General features: G+C 44.0%; 1 protein-coding gene across 1 annotated transcript in view; it reads right to left on the reverse strand.

The window, feature by feature from the left end:
* The window catches only part of IKZF3 (IKAROS family zinc finger 3), a 68,497-nt gene that overhangs the window by 24,124 nt on the left and 24,378 nt on the right, over positions 1–19,995 (reverse strand). Inside the window, exons 4-6 of the mRNA XM_084804526.1 lie at positions 14,988–15,251; positions 14,261–14,428; positions 13,540–13,656 (exon numbers count right to left, since the gene is read on the reverse strand). Coding sequence (XP_084660652.1) covers positions 13,540–13,656; positions 14,261–14,428; positions 14,988–15,251 — 549 coding nt within the window. The remainder of the gene's footprint in view (positions 1–13,539; positions 13,657–14,260; positions 14,429–14,987; positions 15,252–19,995) is intronic.

The raw sequence follows: 19,995 nt of genomic DNA on the forward strand, positions 1-19,995 counted from the left end.
TTTGAAAACAGACTCATTGGCTGAATCCTGGTGAAGTCTTGGCATAAATGAAGTTATGGGGAGGAAGATAAAATGAGAGCTTGTGCATAACAAGGAGGTGGTAGAGAGCAGTTGCACAAAACAAGACACCTGTTTTATGAAGAGTTGCTGGAGGATGGTAGGATGAGGAGGAATGGTTGCAAGAGGGGAATAGAATTGGTAGGGGGATAATGTAGGTGCTCAGTGGTGAAAGAAAAGCATTCTGCACATGCTCAGAGGCACTCGCTATTTAAGAACATAAGAAGAGCCGTGCTGCATCAGACCAAGGTCCATCTAGTCCAGCATTCTGTTCACACAGTGGCCAACCAGATGCCCATGGGAAACCCACAAGCAGGACATGAGTGCAATAGCACCTTCCCACCCATGTTCCCCTGCCGCTGACACTGGTGAAATGTAAATAAATTCTAGTAATTCTAAATCAGAATGCATCTATATCCTTCAGAAACTTTGCAGATTTCTTGCCTGGGGGACACCTCTAATGACCTGTGCATTTTCATACAAATTTGTTCAGTCGTTCAGTCGTGTCCGACTCTTCGTGACCCCATGGACCATAGCACGCCAGGCCTTCCTGTCCTGAGCTCTCTCCCGGAGTGTGCTCAAGTTCATATTCATTGCATTGGTGATGCTATCTAGCCATCTCATCCTCTGTCGTCCCCTTCTCCTTTTGCCTTCAGTCTTTCCCAGCATCAGGGTCTTTTCCAGAGAGTTTTCTCTTTGCATTAGGTGGCCAAAATATTTGAGCTTCAGCTTCAGTATCTGTCCTTCCAATGAGCACTCAGGGTTGATGTCCTTTAGGATGGACTGATTGGACCTCCTTGCAGTCCAGGGGACTCGTAAGAGTCTTCTCCAGCACCACAGTTCGAAAGCATCAATTCTTCGGCGCTCAGCCTTCCTTATAGTCCAGCTCTCACAGCCATACATTACTACTGGGAAAAACATAGCTTTGATTAGACGGACCTTTGTCAGCAAGGTGATGTCTCTGCTTCCTACTATGCTGTCTAGGTTTGCCATAGCTTTCCTCCCAAGGAGCAAGCGTCTTTTAATTTCATGGCTACTGTCACCATCTGCGGTGATCTTGGAGCCCAAGAAAGTAAAATCTGCCACTGCTTCCATTTCTTCCCCTTCTATATGCCAGGAAGTGATGGGGCCAGATGCCATGATCTTAGTTTTTTTAATGTTGAGTTTCAAACCAGCTTTTGCACTCTCCTCTTTCACCCTCAACAAGAGGCACTTTAGATCCTCTTCGCTTTCTGCCATTAGGGTGGTATCGTCTGCATATCGGAGGTTGTTGATAATTCTCCCGGCAATCTTAATTCCGACCTGTGATTCATCCAGCCCGGCGTTTCTCATGATGTACTCTGCATATTAGTTAAATAAGCAGGGTGACAATATGCAGCCTTGTCGTACTCCTTTCCCAATTTTGAACCACTCGGTTGTTCCATGTCTGGTTCTTACTGTTGCTTCTTGACCCTTGTACAGGTTTCTCAGGAGACAGGTAAGGTGGTCTGGTACTCCCATCACTTTAAGAATTTGCCACAGTTTGTTGTGATCCACACAATCAAAGGCTTTAGCGTAGTCAATGAAGCAGAAATAGACGTTTTTCTGGAATTCTCTTGCTTTCTCCATGATGCAGCGAATGTTGGCGATTTGATCTCTAGTTCCTCTACCTCTTCGAAACCCAGCTTGTACTTCCGGTAGTTCTCGGTTCGCATACTGCTGAAGCCTAGCTTGTAGGATTTTGAGCATCACCTTGCTGGCATGTGAAATGAGCGCAATTGTGCGGTAGTTTGAACCCTCTTTGGCGTTGCCCTTCTTTGGAACCAGAATGTAAACTGACCTTTTCCAGTCTTGCGGCCATTGTTGAGTGTTCCAAATTTGTTGGCATACTGAATGCAGCACTTTAACAGCATCATCTTTTAGGATTTTAAATAGCTCAGCTGGAATACTGTCATCTCCGCTAGCTTTGTTGTTAGTAATGCTTCCTAAGGCCCAGTTGACTTCACTCTCTAGGATGTCCGTCTCAAGTTCAGTGGCCGCACTATCATGGCTATCAGGGACATTCAGATCTTTCCTGTATAGTTCTTCTGTGTATTCTTTCCACCTCTTCTTAATCTCATCTGCTTCTGTTAGGTCCCTGCCTTCTTTGTCCTTTATCATGCCCGTCTTTGCACAAAACGTTCCCTTGAGATCTCCGATTTTCTTGAAGAGATCTCTAGTCTTTCCCATTCTGTTGTTTTCCTCGATTTCTTTGCATTGTTCATTTAAGAAGGCCTTCTTGTCTCTCCTTGCTGTTCTCTGGAACTCTGCATTCAGTTGGATATATCTTCCCCTTTCTCCCTTGCCTTTCGCTTCCCTTCTTTCCTCAGCTACTTGTACAGCCTCATCAGACAGCCACTTGGCTTTCTTGCACTTCTTTTTCTTTGGGATGGATTTCGTTGCTGCCTCCTGAACAATGTCACGGACCTCCGTCCATAGTTCCTCAGGCACTCTGTCTATCAGGTCTAATCCCTGAAATCTATTCCTCACCTCCACTGTATATTCATCAGGGATATGATTTAGGTCATACCGGAATGGTTTAGTGGTTTTCCCTACGTTCTTCAATTTCAGCTGAAATTTTGCAACAAGAAGCTCATGATCTGAGCCACAGTCAGCTCCAGGTCTTGTTTTTACTGACTGTATAGAGCTTCTCCATCTTTGACTGCAAAGGACATAATCAATGTGATTTCGATATTGACCATCTGGTGATGTCCATGTGTAGAGTCGCCTCTTGTGCTGTTTGTTGGAAAAGAGTGTTTGCTATCATCAGCGTGTTCTCCTGGCAACACTCTATTAGCTTTTGTCCTGCTTCATTTTGTGCACCAAGGCCATGCCTGCCTGTTATCCCGGTGATTTCTTGACTTCCTACTTTAGCATTCCAATCCCCTATGATGAAGAGGACATCTTTTTTTGGTGTTAGTTCTAGAAGGTGTTGTAGGTCTTCATAGAACCGATCAACCTCAGCTTCTTCGGCCTCAGTGGTTGGGGCATAGACTTGAATTACTGTGATGTTGAATGGTTTGCCTTGGATTCGTACTGAGATCATTCTATCGTTTTTAAGATTGTACCCCAGTACTGCTTTTCCCACCCTTTTGTTGACTATGAGTGCTACTCCATTTCTTCTAAGGGACTCTTGCCCACAGTAGTAGATATGATGGTCACCTGAATTAAATTCGCCCATGCCTGTCCATTTTAGTTCGCTGATTCCCAAGATGTCGATGTTCAATCTTGCCATCTCATGTTTGACCACCTCTAGCTTACCTTGATTCATTGATCTGACATTCCAGGTTCCTAAACAATATTGTTCTTTACAGCATCGGATTTTCTTTTCACCACCAGACACATCCACAGCTGGGTGTCCTTTCGGCTTTGGCCCAGCCGCTTCACTCTTTCTGGCGCTACTTGGAAATACCCTCTGCTCTTCCCCAGTAGTATATTGGACACCTTCCGACCTGAGGTCTCATCTTCCGGTGTCATATCTTTTAGCCTTGTGATACGTTCCATGGGGTTTTCTTGGCAAGGATACTGGAGTGGGTTGCCATTTCCTTCTCCAGTGGACCACATTTTGTCAGAACTCTCTGCCATGACCTGTCCGTCTTGGGTGGCCCTGCACGGCATAGCTTATGGCTTCACTAAGTTACGCAAGCCCCTACCCAAAAACTATTGGGGAAGGGGTGAATGGAAGGGAAAGCAAATCACTCCCTCCCTCAAATTGGAGAACTCCCCTTCCACATGAACTGCTGCACCTATCCTTCTGAAACTTTGTGGGTTTCTTACTTAGGGACACCTCTAGGCTGTCTGTAATTTTCAGAACAATGGTCCACAAGGAACATAGGGAGATAAGTATGTCCTCTTTTGGAGACCTCAAAATGTCAAGGCCACCCTTGCACAAAACCCCGTGTGGCTTTCATTCTGAAATTTGACAGACATGATCTTCTCAGATAGAGCAATGAATCCTGACATTTTTATCCAATTCTTCCAAAAAATTAAAATGTTATTGGCAGTTCCCTCTAAAAGAAAATCAAAATATAAACCCTGCACCTATTCTTCTGACATTGGGCAGGTGTAATCCCCTTCTAGGGGGCTACTATGCCTGAAATTATCATCCAATTCTGACCAAGAGAAAAAAGTTACAGTTTTTTTTCTAATTTCCCATGGTAGTCAACAGGAAGCATAAAGATTCATTTTTCCAAACCTTGACTCAGGTTTGGCGCTGAGCTGAAGTGATCCGACTACAAACTGGCCCGAGCAGAAGCGGGATGTTTTCCAAAATGCTGAATCAGGGTCTGAGCTGAAGTGGGGTGGGGGGGTCAGTGCACACTTCTTATGTATGTATGTATGTAATCTATACACACACGCAAGCACACCGCACACACATATTAGACATGTGCTTAGACTTGTGTATGTATGTATGTGTACGAGTATATGTGTGTGCATATATATATATATATATATATATATGTGCAAATCTGTGTTATGGGCCTGTGCCTCTGATCTTTTAAGAGCCTAGCAACGCCCCTGGTTGCCAGACTAAGATCTCTGCTGTGTGTTGTTTATTTTATTGTGCTTTTTGTGCAAAAGGAGGCTAGCATAACCACCTCTTTAGAATTTGTCCCAGTGGAAGTTCCCTGTAATGAAGGAAAGTTGTGCTTTAAAAAAAGGAATACAGCATGAACCCCAAATGCATAATTTAGTATGATATGTGAAACTTGCAACAATGTAAGTTAACCAACCTTTTGCTTGTTTTGAAAACTCAGTTTTAAACTCACCTCAGACATATTTGAATTGACACTGAAATTAGTCATAAAAAAAGGACTTGAGGCACATTACTTAATTTGCTCGCTTGCACTTTACACAGCACGCTGAAACTGAAAGTAAAGGGCCAGCAAAGCCCTCATCTCCCAAATCGCTCTACGGAAATTAGTCAAAATGGATGAGGGGAGGGGGGCACGATTAATCACTGCGGAGACTGTTTCATTTTTAGGGCATTATCCAGATTGAAAATGCTGGGCTCCAGTACACAGAATGCTGCACGTGCCATGATTCTGTACAGAAAAAGCAGAGTGTGCTAGTTGGGACAGAATTCGCTTTCCTAAGAATCTCAGGTTGTTGTTGCTGCTTTTAAACCACATTTTTAGCTCTTATGGCTGTGTAGGTGTGCTTGAAAGAGAGGGGGCAATCTGCTGAAATCTCAGAACCTAGAGAAGTAGATGAACAAGGGTTTCAGGGGTGAGGGCAGTACCCCCCCACACACAAGTATCAAACCCTGAATAACCTATACATAATAAGATCAACAATGCAAATTTGCTCAAGTTGTGTAATTTATACAGATCATAGAATGCAGCCTTTCCCGGTGCAGAATTTGGATTGCCTGGTGCAGAATTTTAGTATATATATATAATGGCAACCCACTCCAGTATTCTTGCCAAGAAAACCCCATGGAACGTATCACAAGGCTAAAAGATATGACGCCAGAAGATGAGCCCCTCAGGTCGGAAGGTGTCCAATATAGTACTGGGGAAGAGCAGAGGGTATTTCCAAGTAGCGCCAGAAAGAGTGAAGCGGCTGGGCCAAAGCCGAAAGGACACCCAGCTGTGGATGTGTCTGGTGGTGAAAAGAAAATCCGATGCTGTAAAGAACAATATTGTTTAGGAACCTGGAATGTCAGATCAATGAATCAAGGTAAGCTAGAGGTGGTCAAACATGAGATGGCAAGATTGAACATCGACATCTTGGGAATCAGCGAACTAAAATGGACAGGCATGGGCGAATTTAATTCAGGTGACCATCATATCTACTACTGTGGGCAAGAGTCCCTTAGAAGAAATGGAGTAGCACTCATAGTCAACAAAAGGGTGGGAAAAGCAGTACTGGGGTACAATCTTAAAAACGATAGAATGATCTCAGTACGAATCCAAGGCAAACCATTCAACATAGAGTAATTCAAGTCTATGCCCCAACCACTGATGCCGAAGAAGCTGAGGTTGATTGGTTCTATGAAGACCTACAACACCTTCTGGAACTAACACCAAAAAAAGATGTCCTCTTCATCATAGGGAATTGGAATGCTAAAGTAGGAAGTCAAGAAATCACCGGGATAACAGGCAGGCATGGCCTTGGTGTACAAAATGAAGCCGGACAAAAGATAATAGAGTTTTGCCAAGAGAACACGCTGATCATAGCAAACACTCTTTTCCAACAAACAGCACAAGAGACGACTCTGCACATGGACATCACCAGATGGTCAATATCGAAATCAGATTGATTATGTCCTTTGCAGCCAAAGATGGAGAAGCTCTATACAGTCAGTAAAAAGAAGACCTGGAGCTGACTGTGGCTCAGATCATGAGCTGCTTTTTGCAAAATTTCGGCTGAAATTGAAGAACGTAGGGAAAACCACTAAACCATTCAGGTATGACCTAAATCATATCCCTGATGAATATACAGTGGAGGTGAGGAATAGATTTCAGGGATTAGACCAGATAGACAGAGTGCCTGAGGAACTATGGACGGAGGTCCGTAACATTGTTCAGGAGGCAGCAACGAAATCCATCCCAAAGAAAAAGAAGTGCAAGAAAGCCAAGTGGCTGTCTGATGAGGCTGTACAAGTAGCTGAGGAAAGAAGGGAAGCGAAAGGCAAGGGAGAAAGGGGAAGATACATCCAACTGAATGCAGAGTTCCAGAGAACAGCAAGGAGAGACAAGAAGGCCTTCTTAAATGAACAATGCAAAGAAATCGAGGAAAACAACAGAATGGGAAAGACTAGAGATCTCTTCAAGAAAATCGGAGATCTCAAGGGAACGTTTTGTGCAAAGACAGGCATGATAAAGGACAAAGAAGGCACGGACCTAACAGAAGCAGATGAGATTAAGAAGAGGTGGAAAGAATACACAGAAGAACTATACAGGAAAGATCTGAATGTCCCTGATAGTCATGAGAGTGCAGTCACTGAACTTGAGCCAGACATCCTAGAGAGTGAAGTCAAGTGGGCCTTAGGAAGCATTAGTAACAACAAAGCTAGCAGAGATGACAGTATTCCAGCTGAGCTATTTAAAATCCTAAAAGATGATGCTGTTAAAGTGCTACATTCAATATGCCAGCAAATTTGGAACACTCAACAATGGCCGCAAGACTGGAAAAGCTCAGTTTACATTCCAATTCCAAAGAAGGGCAATGCCAAAGAGCGTTCAAACTACCGCACAATTGCGCTCATTTCACATGCCAGCAAGGTGATGCTCAAAATCCTACAAGCTAGGCTTCAGCAGTATGCGAACCGAGAACTACCGGAAGTACAAGCTGGGTTTCGAAGAGGCAGAGGAACTAGAGATCAAATCGCCAACTTTCGCTGGGACATGGAGAAAGCAAGAGAATTCCAGAAAAACGTCTATTTCTGCTTCATTGACTACGCTAAAGCCTTTGATTGTGTGGATCACAACAAACTGTGGCAAATTCTTAAAGTGATGGGAATACCAGACCACCTTACCTGTCTCCTGAGAAACCTGTACAAGGGTCAAGAAGCAACAGTAAGAACCAGACATGGAACAACCGAGTGGTTCAAAATTGGGAAAGGAGTACGACAAGGCTGCATATTGTCACCCTGCTTATTTAACTTATATGCAGAGTACATCATGAGAAACGCCGGGTTGGATGAATCACAGGTCGGAATTAAGATTGCTGGGAGAATTATCAACAACCTCCAATATGCAGACGATACCACCCTAATGGCAGAAAGCGAAGAGGATCTAAATAGCCTCTTGTTGAGGGTGAAAGAAGAGAGTGCAAAAGCTGGTTTGAAACTCAACATTAAAAAAACTAAGATCATGGCATCTGGCCCCATCACTTCCTGGCATATAGAAGGGGAAGAAATGGAAGCAGTGACAGATTTTACTTTCTTGGGCTCCAAGATCACCGCAGATGGTGACTGTAGCCATGGAATTAAAAGACGCTTGCTCCTTGGAAGGAAAGCTATGGCAAACCTAGACAGCATAGTAGGAAGCAGAGACATCACCTTGCTGACAAAGGTCCGTCTAATCAAAGCTATGTTTTTCCCAGTAGTAATGTATGGCTGTGAGAGCTGGACTATACGGAAGGCTGAGCGCCGAAGAATTGATGCTTTTGAACTGTGGTGCTGGAGAAGACTCTTACGAGTCCCCTGGACTGCAAGGAGGTCAAATCAGTCCATCCTACAGGAAATCAACCCTGAGTGCTCATTGGAAGGACAGATACGGAAGCTGAAGCTGAAATATTTTGGCCACCTAATGCAAAGAGAAAACTCTCTGGAAAGACCCTGATGCTGGGAAAGACTGAAGGCAAAAGGAGAAGGGGACGGCAGAGGATGAGATGGCTAGATAGTATCACCGATGCAATGAATATGAACTTGAGCACACTCCGGGAGGGAGCGCAGGACAGGAAGGCCTGGCGTGCTATGGTCCATGGGGTCACGAAGAGTCGGACACGACTGAACGACTGAACAACAATGTGATTATAAAGTCTGAGTACCTACATCTTGGCCAAAGCGAAGGGCTGCAGCCTGTAGGAGCCATACCTGGGTGTGCACAGCCTCAGAAGGGATCCCTATGGGATAAGGTGTGGAGTTAAACATGGAATACTGGATGGCTGGATATGTGGGAGCATGCTTCTGTACACATAACCTTGTTTGTGCACATGGATGATGCTGTCTGAAATAAGGGGATGGTCCTCAAAGAGTGACTTAGGCCTCCCTGTCAATACATAAAAGAGTGAAACAGAAGAAAAGGTCTGAGAGAGAGGGAAAAGAAAGAATTCCTTCCAAAGTACTATTCCAAAACAGGAATATTACTTAAAAAGAGAACTCTCTCAGAATTGGCTTAAATAGCCTTAGCTAAGGCAGAGGAGAAAGTGGAGAAGAAGCATTTGTAAGGGAAATGAGCACTCTGGCCCATGTAGATGTTACAGTCACATTACAAGGATGATGGAAGCAACTACTGGGGCATGCTGGGAGTTGTGAGGCTTTTTTTTCTGTCTAAAGATGCATAGGATTGCACCCTAAGCCTCAGTGTGAAAACGCCTTAGCAGACTGAGCTCTAGGATAACTCTCTGTCTCCCCTACTCCATAAAATTGGGCTGTAAAAGTTTTCAGTTGGGGGGGGTGTTATTTTCTTTTTCTTTTTTTCATTTTTCATTTTCCGTTTATGGATGTGGGAGGAAGGAGGATAACTTTAACATGTGGAAGAAATGGGGAGAGAATATACAAGCTAACATCAAAGCATGGGCACACTTGGGGGAGCGGGGAAACTAACCAAGGACAAGAGAACACTGGGTTGTGGCAAGTGAATAGATTACTGTCTCTTTAGGCTTTTGTACAGTGGTTTGCTAGCTGAATGGAGATGCTTGCTTAATCAGAATTAATGGCCTTCGTGGCTTGCCACATGGTGCTACTGCCATGGAGTTGCATTTTCAGTAGGCCATGTGAACAGCAAAACACTGAAACCCTATGGGAACTGTGCAGATAGGTGTGCAGATGTTACCAGCCCCATAAATGTTTTCATTCGTCTCTCTCCCCACGTATACCTTTGCTAGTGCTTTCTGGCACATGGACAGCCACATGTCACAACAGCCCTTCACAAATGTCTACTCCTATGAGAGCAGTTCAGTCTGCCACTAATCAAGTTTGTCCACCTAGTCCTGCTCCAAGGTTTTGAGGGCCCTTGGGCAAGGCACCCCTATGGGCCCCTTGGTCAATGAGACCACCTTCTCATCACCTTTGTCATCAGCTACTATTGCTCCTTAGCCTCTCTCTCATAATTGCTGACACTTGCTTGCTTGACCCCCAGGGAGCCAGGGAGCAAGTCGGCTGTGGCATCTCCTCCTCCCCATCACCGTTCTCTGGGCCAGAGCAAGAGGCAGGTGAACAAGCGGTTGCAGCGGTGAGGAGGAGGAGGAGCAGGTCCAGAGGGCTCTTGTCAGGTGGCCCCTGCTAGGGTGTGGGCCAATGGCAGGTGCCCAACCATCCCTACTCTTGATGCTGGCCCTGTGTGCACCATATAGTAACCTTAACAAATATATCAAAATGTATTTCCCACAGTTTGGTCTGTAAAGCATCACAACAGAAATGCACAACATGCTTGCCAGCCAAGAGCTGGGGCCCAACATTTATATGCATGCATACTTTTTAGGGCTCTCCATCAATTAAAAAATTTGAGTTGATTAACCTGTGAAATGGCGGTCCGTTTATCAGCTAATGAAATGATCACATTTAAATACATTTGCATTTGTGACAGTAATTGTCCGTTAGAAAGGCCCCACTGATTAATCAACTACAATTTAATCAAGACAATGAAAGTTTGTAACCCGTATAGGTTTTCTGCATATGACATCATCTTAAAAAGCTTTCCAAACTTCCGCAGCCATTTACTAAACTGCTGCTGCTGTGATGTCTGTGGATATTCAAGATTAAGGTAACTGTAAAGTAGGAAAGGTGCTGTCACAGAATGCTAAGAATTAGCACAGATGCAGTGAGAGAAATGAAAGACTGGTTTGGCTTGTAGCGCCTGGGAGCTCATGATGGCTACAGGTGGCCCAGTGGGTGAAAAAGGGAGATGTGGAGGAGCGAATTTCACTATATTTCCCCTCCTTATAGCTGGTCATTATGTTTTTTCTTTTCTCTCTACAATCTTTGATCCTCCATTCTAGCAATGTCATGATGGCGTGCCTTTTGGGGAGGAAATTCAAGTCGTTCCCAACACGTGACTTCTGTCACCCCAAACCCACGGCTTCACATTTTTCAGAGCGAGAGGGTATGGTTAACAAAACCTCAAAGTGCTAAGTGAGACCTGAATGAGCGCCATTGCTTCCTGTCACACCAAATGATGTGGTCACTAAGGGAATGGAGCACGGAACAAGACAACCGGTTAATGGTCTGATAACAATCTCTGATCAGGCATGGGAGCCACATTTGAATGAAATGTTGCATGCAGAGTCCCCCCCCCAGCCAGGTGGTGACAAATGTTAACCTTTTCCTCAATGACAAATTCCAGAAGCGTAGTCAAACAATCAAATGTAGGTGAGGTACCTCCAAGTAGAACAAGCATTATGCAAAACCCTCACACTCTCCCCTCCAAGAAGTAGTCAAGTTAGATTCAGTATACCCACACAACCACTCTGCTTATGGTAGCCATGATTTACTTTCCTCCACCATCTAGTGACAAAAACAATACATATGTTTCTACGTTGGCATTAACTGATGGTTCCAATAATGCCATTCTTTCTGCCAAGATGATGTTGTGATTAGGTGCTTCTACTGGAGCTGAACTGAACACTGACAGATATTTGAAAATTGCCCTATTTGCCAAAGTTCCAAAGAGAAATTTGAAATGTTGAATGAGAGACTATACCTCAACATTCAAGTTCTGAGTCTGCACACTTGTTGACATCCATTAAAAAAAACCACATTTCAGCAGTTATAAGCTTCATAAACTGCAAACAACCAAATATTAGCAAATACTAAATACCACTGCATGTCAAACTATCAGGTTCGGTCCAATACTGGAACCAAATCTCAAAAGTGCTACCAAAAACACAAAAAATATTGGAGCTTTTACCATATCAATGACCTAAAAGAAAAATGCAATTCTCTTTCAGTTTACAGATGTTTCTTTGGTTGCCCCAAAAGCATTTCTTATTGGACACAGATGACCAAGGGAGTGGCTGTTTACAAGCCTGCTTTAAGTATGTCCAGCGGAACATCTACTAGCATGGGTACCAACCATGCTAACATAGGGAGAAAAAGCTGTTTCTGGCTCAGCTAAGCCTAACCTGAAGAACATTTCACATTAAAATTTACCGGAGAAAATTATTTTCAAGTTCTAGTTTGCACGTATTTTTATATAGCCTTTTATGAAGGTGTAGTATATTATTACATTATAAATCATAAATTGTCGTTGTATCTCGTATGTGTTGTCCCAACTCTTCCCCCTTGTATCTTCTTGATCCTTCAGATTGTAAACATTCAGGAAGGGACATATTTATTAATTTCTATTTTAATTTTATTTTAAATTTTATTTTTATTTTATTTTAAAATTTTTATTTTAAGCACACCATGACGAAATAGTGGCCTATCAGTATTAAACAAACATGTCCTGTGTGGACACCGAAGACACAAAATGCAGGGGTTCTGCCATACACTAATGCTAGACCCTCTGACTCCCTATCCTAGGAGATAAATGTTTATTTTATTAACAAAAACATTTGTATCCCACCATTCTGCCTAATATGAGGCACTCAGAGCAGTGAACAACAACACAAAGATCCATAAAGCAAAAGAGTAGAGGGTTAGAACAACCCCTCCCTGCCTTCCTCTCTGAACACCTCAAAACTGCTAGAGGCACGTATTTTTTTTGAGCATAAATCTCTCCTGACCTATGACCATATCAGGGACAAAGAGAGACCGAGTGGGCACTGCCTCCCTTTCCCAATGACATGATCCCTGGTGCCAGGGAGATGGATGCAGTCAGAGGAAGCTTTCTCTGGTCCCAATCCCATTCCTGGCTGTCATTTCAGGGGTGACGTGCGGCTGGGCCCTCTAAGGCAGCTTGCAGAAGGAAGAGTGGAGGAGAGGCAATAGGCTCTTCTTGAAATCTTATTGTCCCCTTTACTGCCTTCACAATTCACTGTGCATTACAGTAACAGCCTAACTGCAGGTCTGCCTTGAGGCTATAAGCAACCTCTCTGGTCAACTCATGTAAACTGGCATGAATGTGAACTGCCCATCCATCTGAAATGCAGGAGCAACAAGCCAGAATGGTAGCAGGTCCTTGTAAACAAAGCCACCTGAATCAGGCTGACAGCTACACCGAGATCCTGGGCAGTCTATGCCTCCAGGCAACCTCTCTGCATTCCACCCCGTTCCTCCATCAATAGGTCATCTCTTTACATTTGTCTGTGAGGTAAAACCAGAGGCCAGCCTAGTGCAGGAGGCAGGGTGGGTTGGAACTGGGTAAGGCTGCTCGTGATATGGTGCCTATATCTTCTCCCACTGCCTCACGACATTTAAAGGAACACCTCTGTATAAGAACATGCTAAACCTATGCTGAACATACCCTTTGAGACTGAACTGAATCCTGGCAGCATGATCATTTGCAACCATCTCCTTATGTCATCTAGGCAAAAAATTCACCATTCAGGGTGAAAATCTATATGCCAATGATTCTTTGATTCCAACAGCATATTCAGATTGTATCAGTGCATCAGTTTTTATCATATAAGATTACATTGTATAAGCTGCCTTGAGAGGGCTCTTGCTCCTGCAGACAGCCTAGGAATACTTTAAATAAACGAAAATTAATAAATAAGTAGTCACACAGACCCCACACCTCCCTCAAAAGGGAAGTGAGATGATTCCTCACGGAACTCTGTTCCAGGATTTTCCCATCAGTACTCCAATATAATTAAGAATTTTCTGAATACAATTAATTTTGAGGAGCTCACCTGGTTCACTGAGGCTAGCATTTTGCAGATAAGTCCGGCATCTCTCTTTGTGTTCTTCCAATGAACTTCTTTGCTTATAGCTCCTTCCACAGAATTCACACTTGAATGGTTTCTCCACTAGAAATAAGTAAACAAAAGGACCATTATCTTTTTTCTTTTTATCTGCACACCAATTTTAACATGTAAAGTGCTTAAACCATGACCTCATTCATCCCTAGAACAGTCCTGCAAGGTTGATCAGGTTGAACCAAGGACTGGAAAAATCCCAGATGCCCAATTGCCCGGTGCACCTAAATATTTTACAATGGGTAGAATTGGAAGAAACTGATGCAGAGCAAGAGGTGCCTAGCTGTGGGGCACCAAGATCAACAAGAACATCACTCCCAGTCCCAGATCCCACAAACCTCCCTTGCCTATCCACTTCCTTTCTCATTGGCCTTACTGGTTACTATGGCTAGCCATCATTTCTCTTTGTACTGTTCATTGTACATAACAACAACAACAACAACAAAAAGGTTGGCTTCATCACAGCCATCTGCACCAGCATCAATAACCTTGATCAAGCTTATGTAGTTAGTTGACCCTCATGCAATCTCACGGTGCAAAATGATTACTGATAGTTTAGGGGAACGTTAAAGGGTTTGGAAGACAGACCATAAGAAAAGAAGGGAGGAACTGGGTCCATTCAATCTAGAGAAAAGTTGTTTTTGAAGCCACTTACCAGAATGTGTCCTTAAGTGACCAGTGAGCGCATCTCTCCTTTGACAGGCGTAGCTACAAAGGTGGCATTTGAATGGCTTTTCTCCAGTGTGAAGTTTAACATGACGGAGAAGGTTACCCTTCTGAGTAAAGGAGGCCCCACACTGGTTACAATGGAAAGGGCGCTCACCTTAAAAACAGCATGTATAAGGGGGAAGGAAAAGCCATTTACTTGTTATCTGAAGAACAGATAGTCTGTGCTAAAACGAACACATACAAAACAACACCTAATTCAGCCCTAAGGAGCACGGGGGATATCAGCAGAGGGGTTCCGTCAGCCATCTCTGGTCAAAGAAGAGAACTAGAGGGAGGCTTCATAGGGGGACTAAGGGGAGAAAACTCAGAGTAGTGTTCCCCAAATTCTGGGAGCTGCAGCACACTTTTCCCCCTTGAATTGAAATTAGTGGCATACTTCACCAGAAAGGTTTAGTTTTAGAGTGTATAAGAGTGGTAACTACCAAACCTGAGCACAACCTGTTCCCTGTGTTTCTGCATGTGACCCTTTTCTGGGTGTGCCTCCTAACTGGGCATGCCATGCAATGTCCTGCTTCAGCTTCATCATCACCTTGTCCCCCATCCAGCTTGCCAGGGATGGTAAACCTACTAGGTCATCACTTGTTTCTGGAACATCCTCAGATCAAAAGCTTTCAACAGTTAGACCGTGCTTTGGGATGGCCTAAAGCACTTACCAGTATGGCTGCGTTTGTGAACCATCAAAACGTTGAGGCTGACACAGCCCAGGCCACAAATGTCACAATTCAGCTTTCCGCTAGCTGGCCGGACGAGGTCGTAAGGCCCAGAATGCCTCTCTAGCTCAATGCTGTCATATTCTCCGTACTCCCGACGACAAGTATAAAGGATCTCAGGCTCTCCTTGGGCTTCCATTCCCTCAGATTTCAAAACACCATCCTCCTTTTCAGTGTATTCACCTTTGACTTTAAGCAAACCATCTTCTGGGGGAGGGAAGACATGTTGTAAAAATAAGGAGACTGGTAAAAGCCAAGAATCCATAGAAAGGAGTCAGTCGTGCTTTCCCCCCATAACTAACAGCACCTAAACTAAGGCCAAATGTTCTGTGTTTTCTTCTTTGCTTCTTCAATACCTTTTAAACGCTTGGGGGGACAGTTTGGATTTAAACCATTACAAATTTTAAACAATTACAGTAGAAATGAAATGAAATGTAGGCCAATGAAACCCACCCTCTTCCAACTCAATTTTCCCTAATCCACAGCTCCCCACAGTAATAAGAAAAGAGAGGAGACAGAGAAAGAGAAAGAAAAAAGGAAAAGAAGAAAAAGAGGAGAGGTACAGCTGAAGAGAGGACAGAGAAAAGAAATAGGGACGTGGAGTCAAGATAGGCCTGACTGGGCTTTGGAGTCTGATATGTGAGAGGCTTACCGCTGCAGGCATTTTTAAAAAATGGGATCCAGGTTTAGTCATACTCAGAGGAACATAAAAATGGGGATCCAAGTTTAGTCATACTTAGATTTCAGAAGGTCTACTTTAAATATGACTAAACCTGGATCCAACCCAGGGTTTCGAGATAAGGTCATAGATGTTGGGAGTATTTTATTTATTTATTTATTATTAGTCCACTGTTTCCCTGATGAGTAATGTTAATATTTCTTCCACCCACTGATTGATCCAGATTGCTTTTTTACACCATGCAATGCTGGACCCTCATTTGTGGACACCAGAGATAAAGAGGGGTTCTGGATTTCTGAGCAGCTGCAAAAACAAGATAACACTCAGCTCACTGCAGGGCCAGAAGCTACCAAAGCCATCTGTTTGTGGCATCAGAAACACCAGGAAAAGGTTTTGAAGCACCCACCCACAGCCATGCAATTCAGCCTCTGGGGTCAGAGGGAGGCTATTTATACTGGGGTTTAGTTACATATACCTAACTTACTGAGTACACACTCCACAGGATACTGTGAAATTAGGACTAATGGAGTCTTGGTTGGTTTAATTAGAGTACATGGGTACAGATGCATCCATCTTTCTGTGTACTAAAAACACATTAATTATAAGTCAACTTTAAAAATGCAGTATCAAAACGCTTGAGAAATTTTAAAGGGAGGGGAAGTATGTTCTTTGTCATGGGCACTAACCAATAGGCAGCCGCAACAGTCACACCAAAATGTAACAACCATCTATGGATTAGGTTGACACAGACCAACTTCGCTACCCCTCTGGAAACTACTACTGTGACAAGTGTTGCCCACGTTTCCGGGGGCTCGTTTTAGCTTAATCAGGATACAGGTTGAAGCAAAACAAATCCTACAAAACCAGTTTAGTTAGAGAACATGACAGCTCTATAGTCAGTGCAGTTGTGACTCCAGGGGAGCACAAAAAGTCAACAGAATCCAGCTATGGGGTAAACTCTGTTCTACACAATATGTGTAATGAAGTCCTGGCAGATTTTTATAAATGAAAAATAGTCTTAAGAGGTTACGATTTTGAGCAGAGGACCAATGGTGGTGGTGGTTGTGTGTGTGTGTGTGTGTGTGTGTAGAGTGCACAACTCTTTCCCTGAGCTATTTTGCTATTCAAAATCACCTCAAGCTGCTTCCCCATGCAGGCTTCCCCTTATAAGCATGCATCTGGAACCCTGAAGGGGGAAAAGCAATCCAGAGGAGGGGGTTCCCAGTCCCATTTTTGACTGGGAAAATGGCAGTAGGGAAAATATAACGCAGCCCTTTGCTTCTCTACTTGAAACTGCAGGCTCCTGTCGCTGCTTGAATTTGACTACTCTAGGAATAGAATTTAGATGGGTTTTTTTTCCCAGCGCAAAGTTTCACATGCCCTCTCTGTAATGATGGATGTAAGCCTCTGAAAAGTTATAGTTCATACAAGAGGGAACTGCAACAGAATATTGCTGTGTGTAGTTCTTCAGGGCCACGTTTCCATGACAACGGAAGGAAAAGCTAATGGAGGAGTACTGGATTTTTAAAGAGGAATCAGCTTTGCTGCGCTTTGGTCCATGCAGGGCTCCACGACCAAGTGCTCCGCACCAGTAAAAATCACTTCACAGAACATACTTCGGGGGGGGGGGGTGAACGTCCTCCGACTGGCAGGGGCTGCTCAACCAATAAGAGAGGTTTCCCCCTCTCCCATTTCTCCTTTCCCCTGAAAGTCCAGAAGCACCTGCATTTCAGGAGCAAGCCTCACTGAGCACAATGGGAGTTACTTCCGAGTAGACACACTTATGCTTGTGCTGGGAAAGAGAGCAGTAAACACAAAGATGGAAACCAGCCCCCATTTTAACCTGCAGGATCACTGTAACAAAGGGTGGAAGTAGTTTCTTCCTAAGGCAATAAACCAAAGGTGAATCAGAGCCTTGAGGTCGCGCTTTACCGCACGTAGGGAATTGGGCTTTAAAATGTGCCGTGTCAATTGAGGAGGATCTCTGTAAGTTCTGTGGGCATTCAGAGGGCAAGCCTCATTCAGCACAGTGGGAGTTATTTCTGAGGAGACACTAACTGGTTTGTGCAGGGACGGGAAACACACAGGAAACACCCCTTGACCGGGGTCCCGGTGAAAGGCACACCCCTGGGCAGGGCCAGTATCCCCGAGGTCAATGAGAGGGTTGGGACACACAGCAACTATACTGAAGAGAACCTGACTTAAGGAAAAGAATCAGACTTTAAGCCATCTCAGGAAATCCGGTTTTTCTGCGATAAGCTCCGGAGCGGCTGCTGGATGGCCACAACGTCATGTATCCCCAATGACCTCCACACGCAGCCAGTTCAGAGTAAACCACTCGTGGAAACAGGCCCCAGGTTTCTAGGCACCCCATTCCATCCTGCTTCCCCACTGCTTTTCCATTTTTCCCCCACCCACCAACAGTCAGCCAGCATTCTGCGGCAAATAAAAGCTAGGGGGAGGGAGTTATTTCAGTGGGGCCGTGGGGCGGGGCGGGGCGGGGCGGGGATTGAGCTCCCTGTCCTCACTTGCCACAGTCCCACTGCTGATTGGCCCTCCCTGCACCGGTACTGTGCTTTGAAAACAGTCACGTTAAATGCAAGAATGCATTTAATGTCACATTTTGTTTGGGCTTAGTCACCTCACCGTACCAGCTGTACTATTAGTAACCCTGAGACATCATCATCATCATGGGGTAGGAAAAAACTAGATAAAATCAATACAAAATAGGGGGAAATCTGTAGGGACAAAAGCATAGAAAAGGATCAAGGGATTATAAACAAATCTCAGTCTATATATGAGTCAGCAACGTGAGTGATGAGTCAAAGGCAAATGCTGTTTTGGATTGTTCTACCAGAGAAGCCGTATGCATGACTCGGGAGGTCTTATGTGCTACTCAGTTTAGCGCGTCAGAATTCGCTCTCCAAAATGTTCCTCAAGAGTCTCTTCAGTGCATTTTGATTGTGAATATTTGCCAGGTGTTCTGAATGGGTGGATATATATTCACAGAACTTCTGGCATCTTATTTTGACATCTGGTGATATTTGACGTTTGGCCATGGATATTTGATAGCTAAGAGGCAACAGTATTTAATATTTATTGTATTAGGTAGTTAACATGAAATGGTATTTAGTACTCTGATAGCATTTGATAGATAATGTGCAATTGTATATAGTCTTGTATGTATTTATGTATTATGTTAGAATTTTTTTTACCCTGCTCTTCAGGCTTAAAACTCCCAGAGCAGCAAGCTAGCATCTTATGAGATTTCATATTTGAAACCAAAATCAGAAAACAAGAGCTGCCAACAAGTTCTTCAGCCAAATCTGGAGACAAAAATTATATTAAAAATGTCAATTCAAATTTGAAATTTCTCATTTATCTACTGTATTGGAAATTGTACATTTTGGCAATTTTCAAATATTTGCAACTATTCATTTGGGCTGTAGCTCAGGTGACTTCATGGGGTTTAATGTGCCTTTCCTTTGGATGAGGTGCACTTAGGATCTCCCATGATTTCCCCCGGTCTGTTATGTGGACTGCCAGTGGATTGGTGCATATTGCCTTTTGGGGTCAGATGAGTAAATGCAGAGATGATTCTGAACTGAGCTAAGGGGTGCTTCCCATCACTACTTTCAACTTTCCTCAAAACTAGTGTCTGTCTCCAGCCCAAGCAGTGTGTAGTTGTACTTATTCTAGTGAAAGGGATGCATTCTGCACATCTTCAGAAGCATTCTTCAGAACCACATTGTGTTGTTCAGTCGTTCAGTCGTGTCCGACTCTTCGTGACCCCATGGACCATAGCACGCCAGGCCTTCCTGTCCTGCGCTCTCTCCCGGAGCATGCTCAAGTTCATATTCATTGCATCCGTGATGCTATCTAGCCATCTCATCCTCTGCCGTCCCCTTCTCCTTTTGCCTTCAGTCTTTCCCAGCATCAGGGTCTTTTCCAGGGAGTTTTCTCTTCGCATTAGGTGGCCAAAATATTGGAGCTTCAGCTTCATTATCTGTCCTTCCAATGAGCACTCAGGGTTGATTTCCTTTAGGATGGACTGATTTGACCTCCTTGCAGTCCAGGGAACTCGTAAGAGTCTTCTCCAGCACCACAGTTCGAAAGCATCAATTCTTCGGCGCTCAGCATGATACGTTCCATGGGGTTTTCTTGGCAAGAATACTGGAGTGGGTTGCCATTTCCTTCTCCAGTGGACCACATTTTGTCAGAACTCTCTGCCATGACCTGTCCGTCTTGGGTGGCCCTGCACGGCATAGCTTA

Source organism: Heloderma suspectum, chromosome 6 (assembly GCF_057233095.1).
Source record: "Heloderma suspectum isolate Gila_16-S chromosome 6, 16-S_ref, whole genome shotgun sequence".
NCBI lineage: Eukaryota > Metazoa > Chordata > Lepidosauria > Squamata > Helodermatidae > Heloderma > Heloderma suspectum.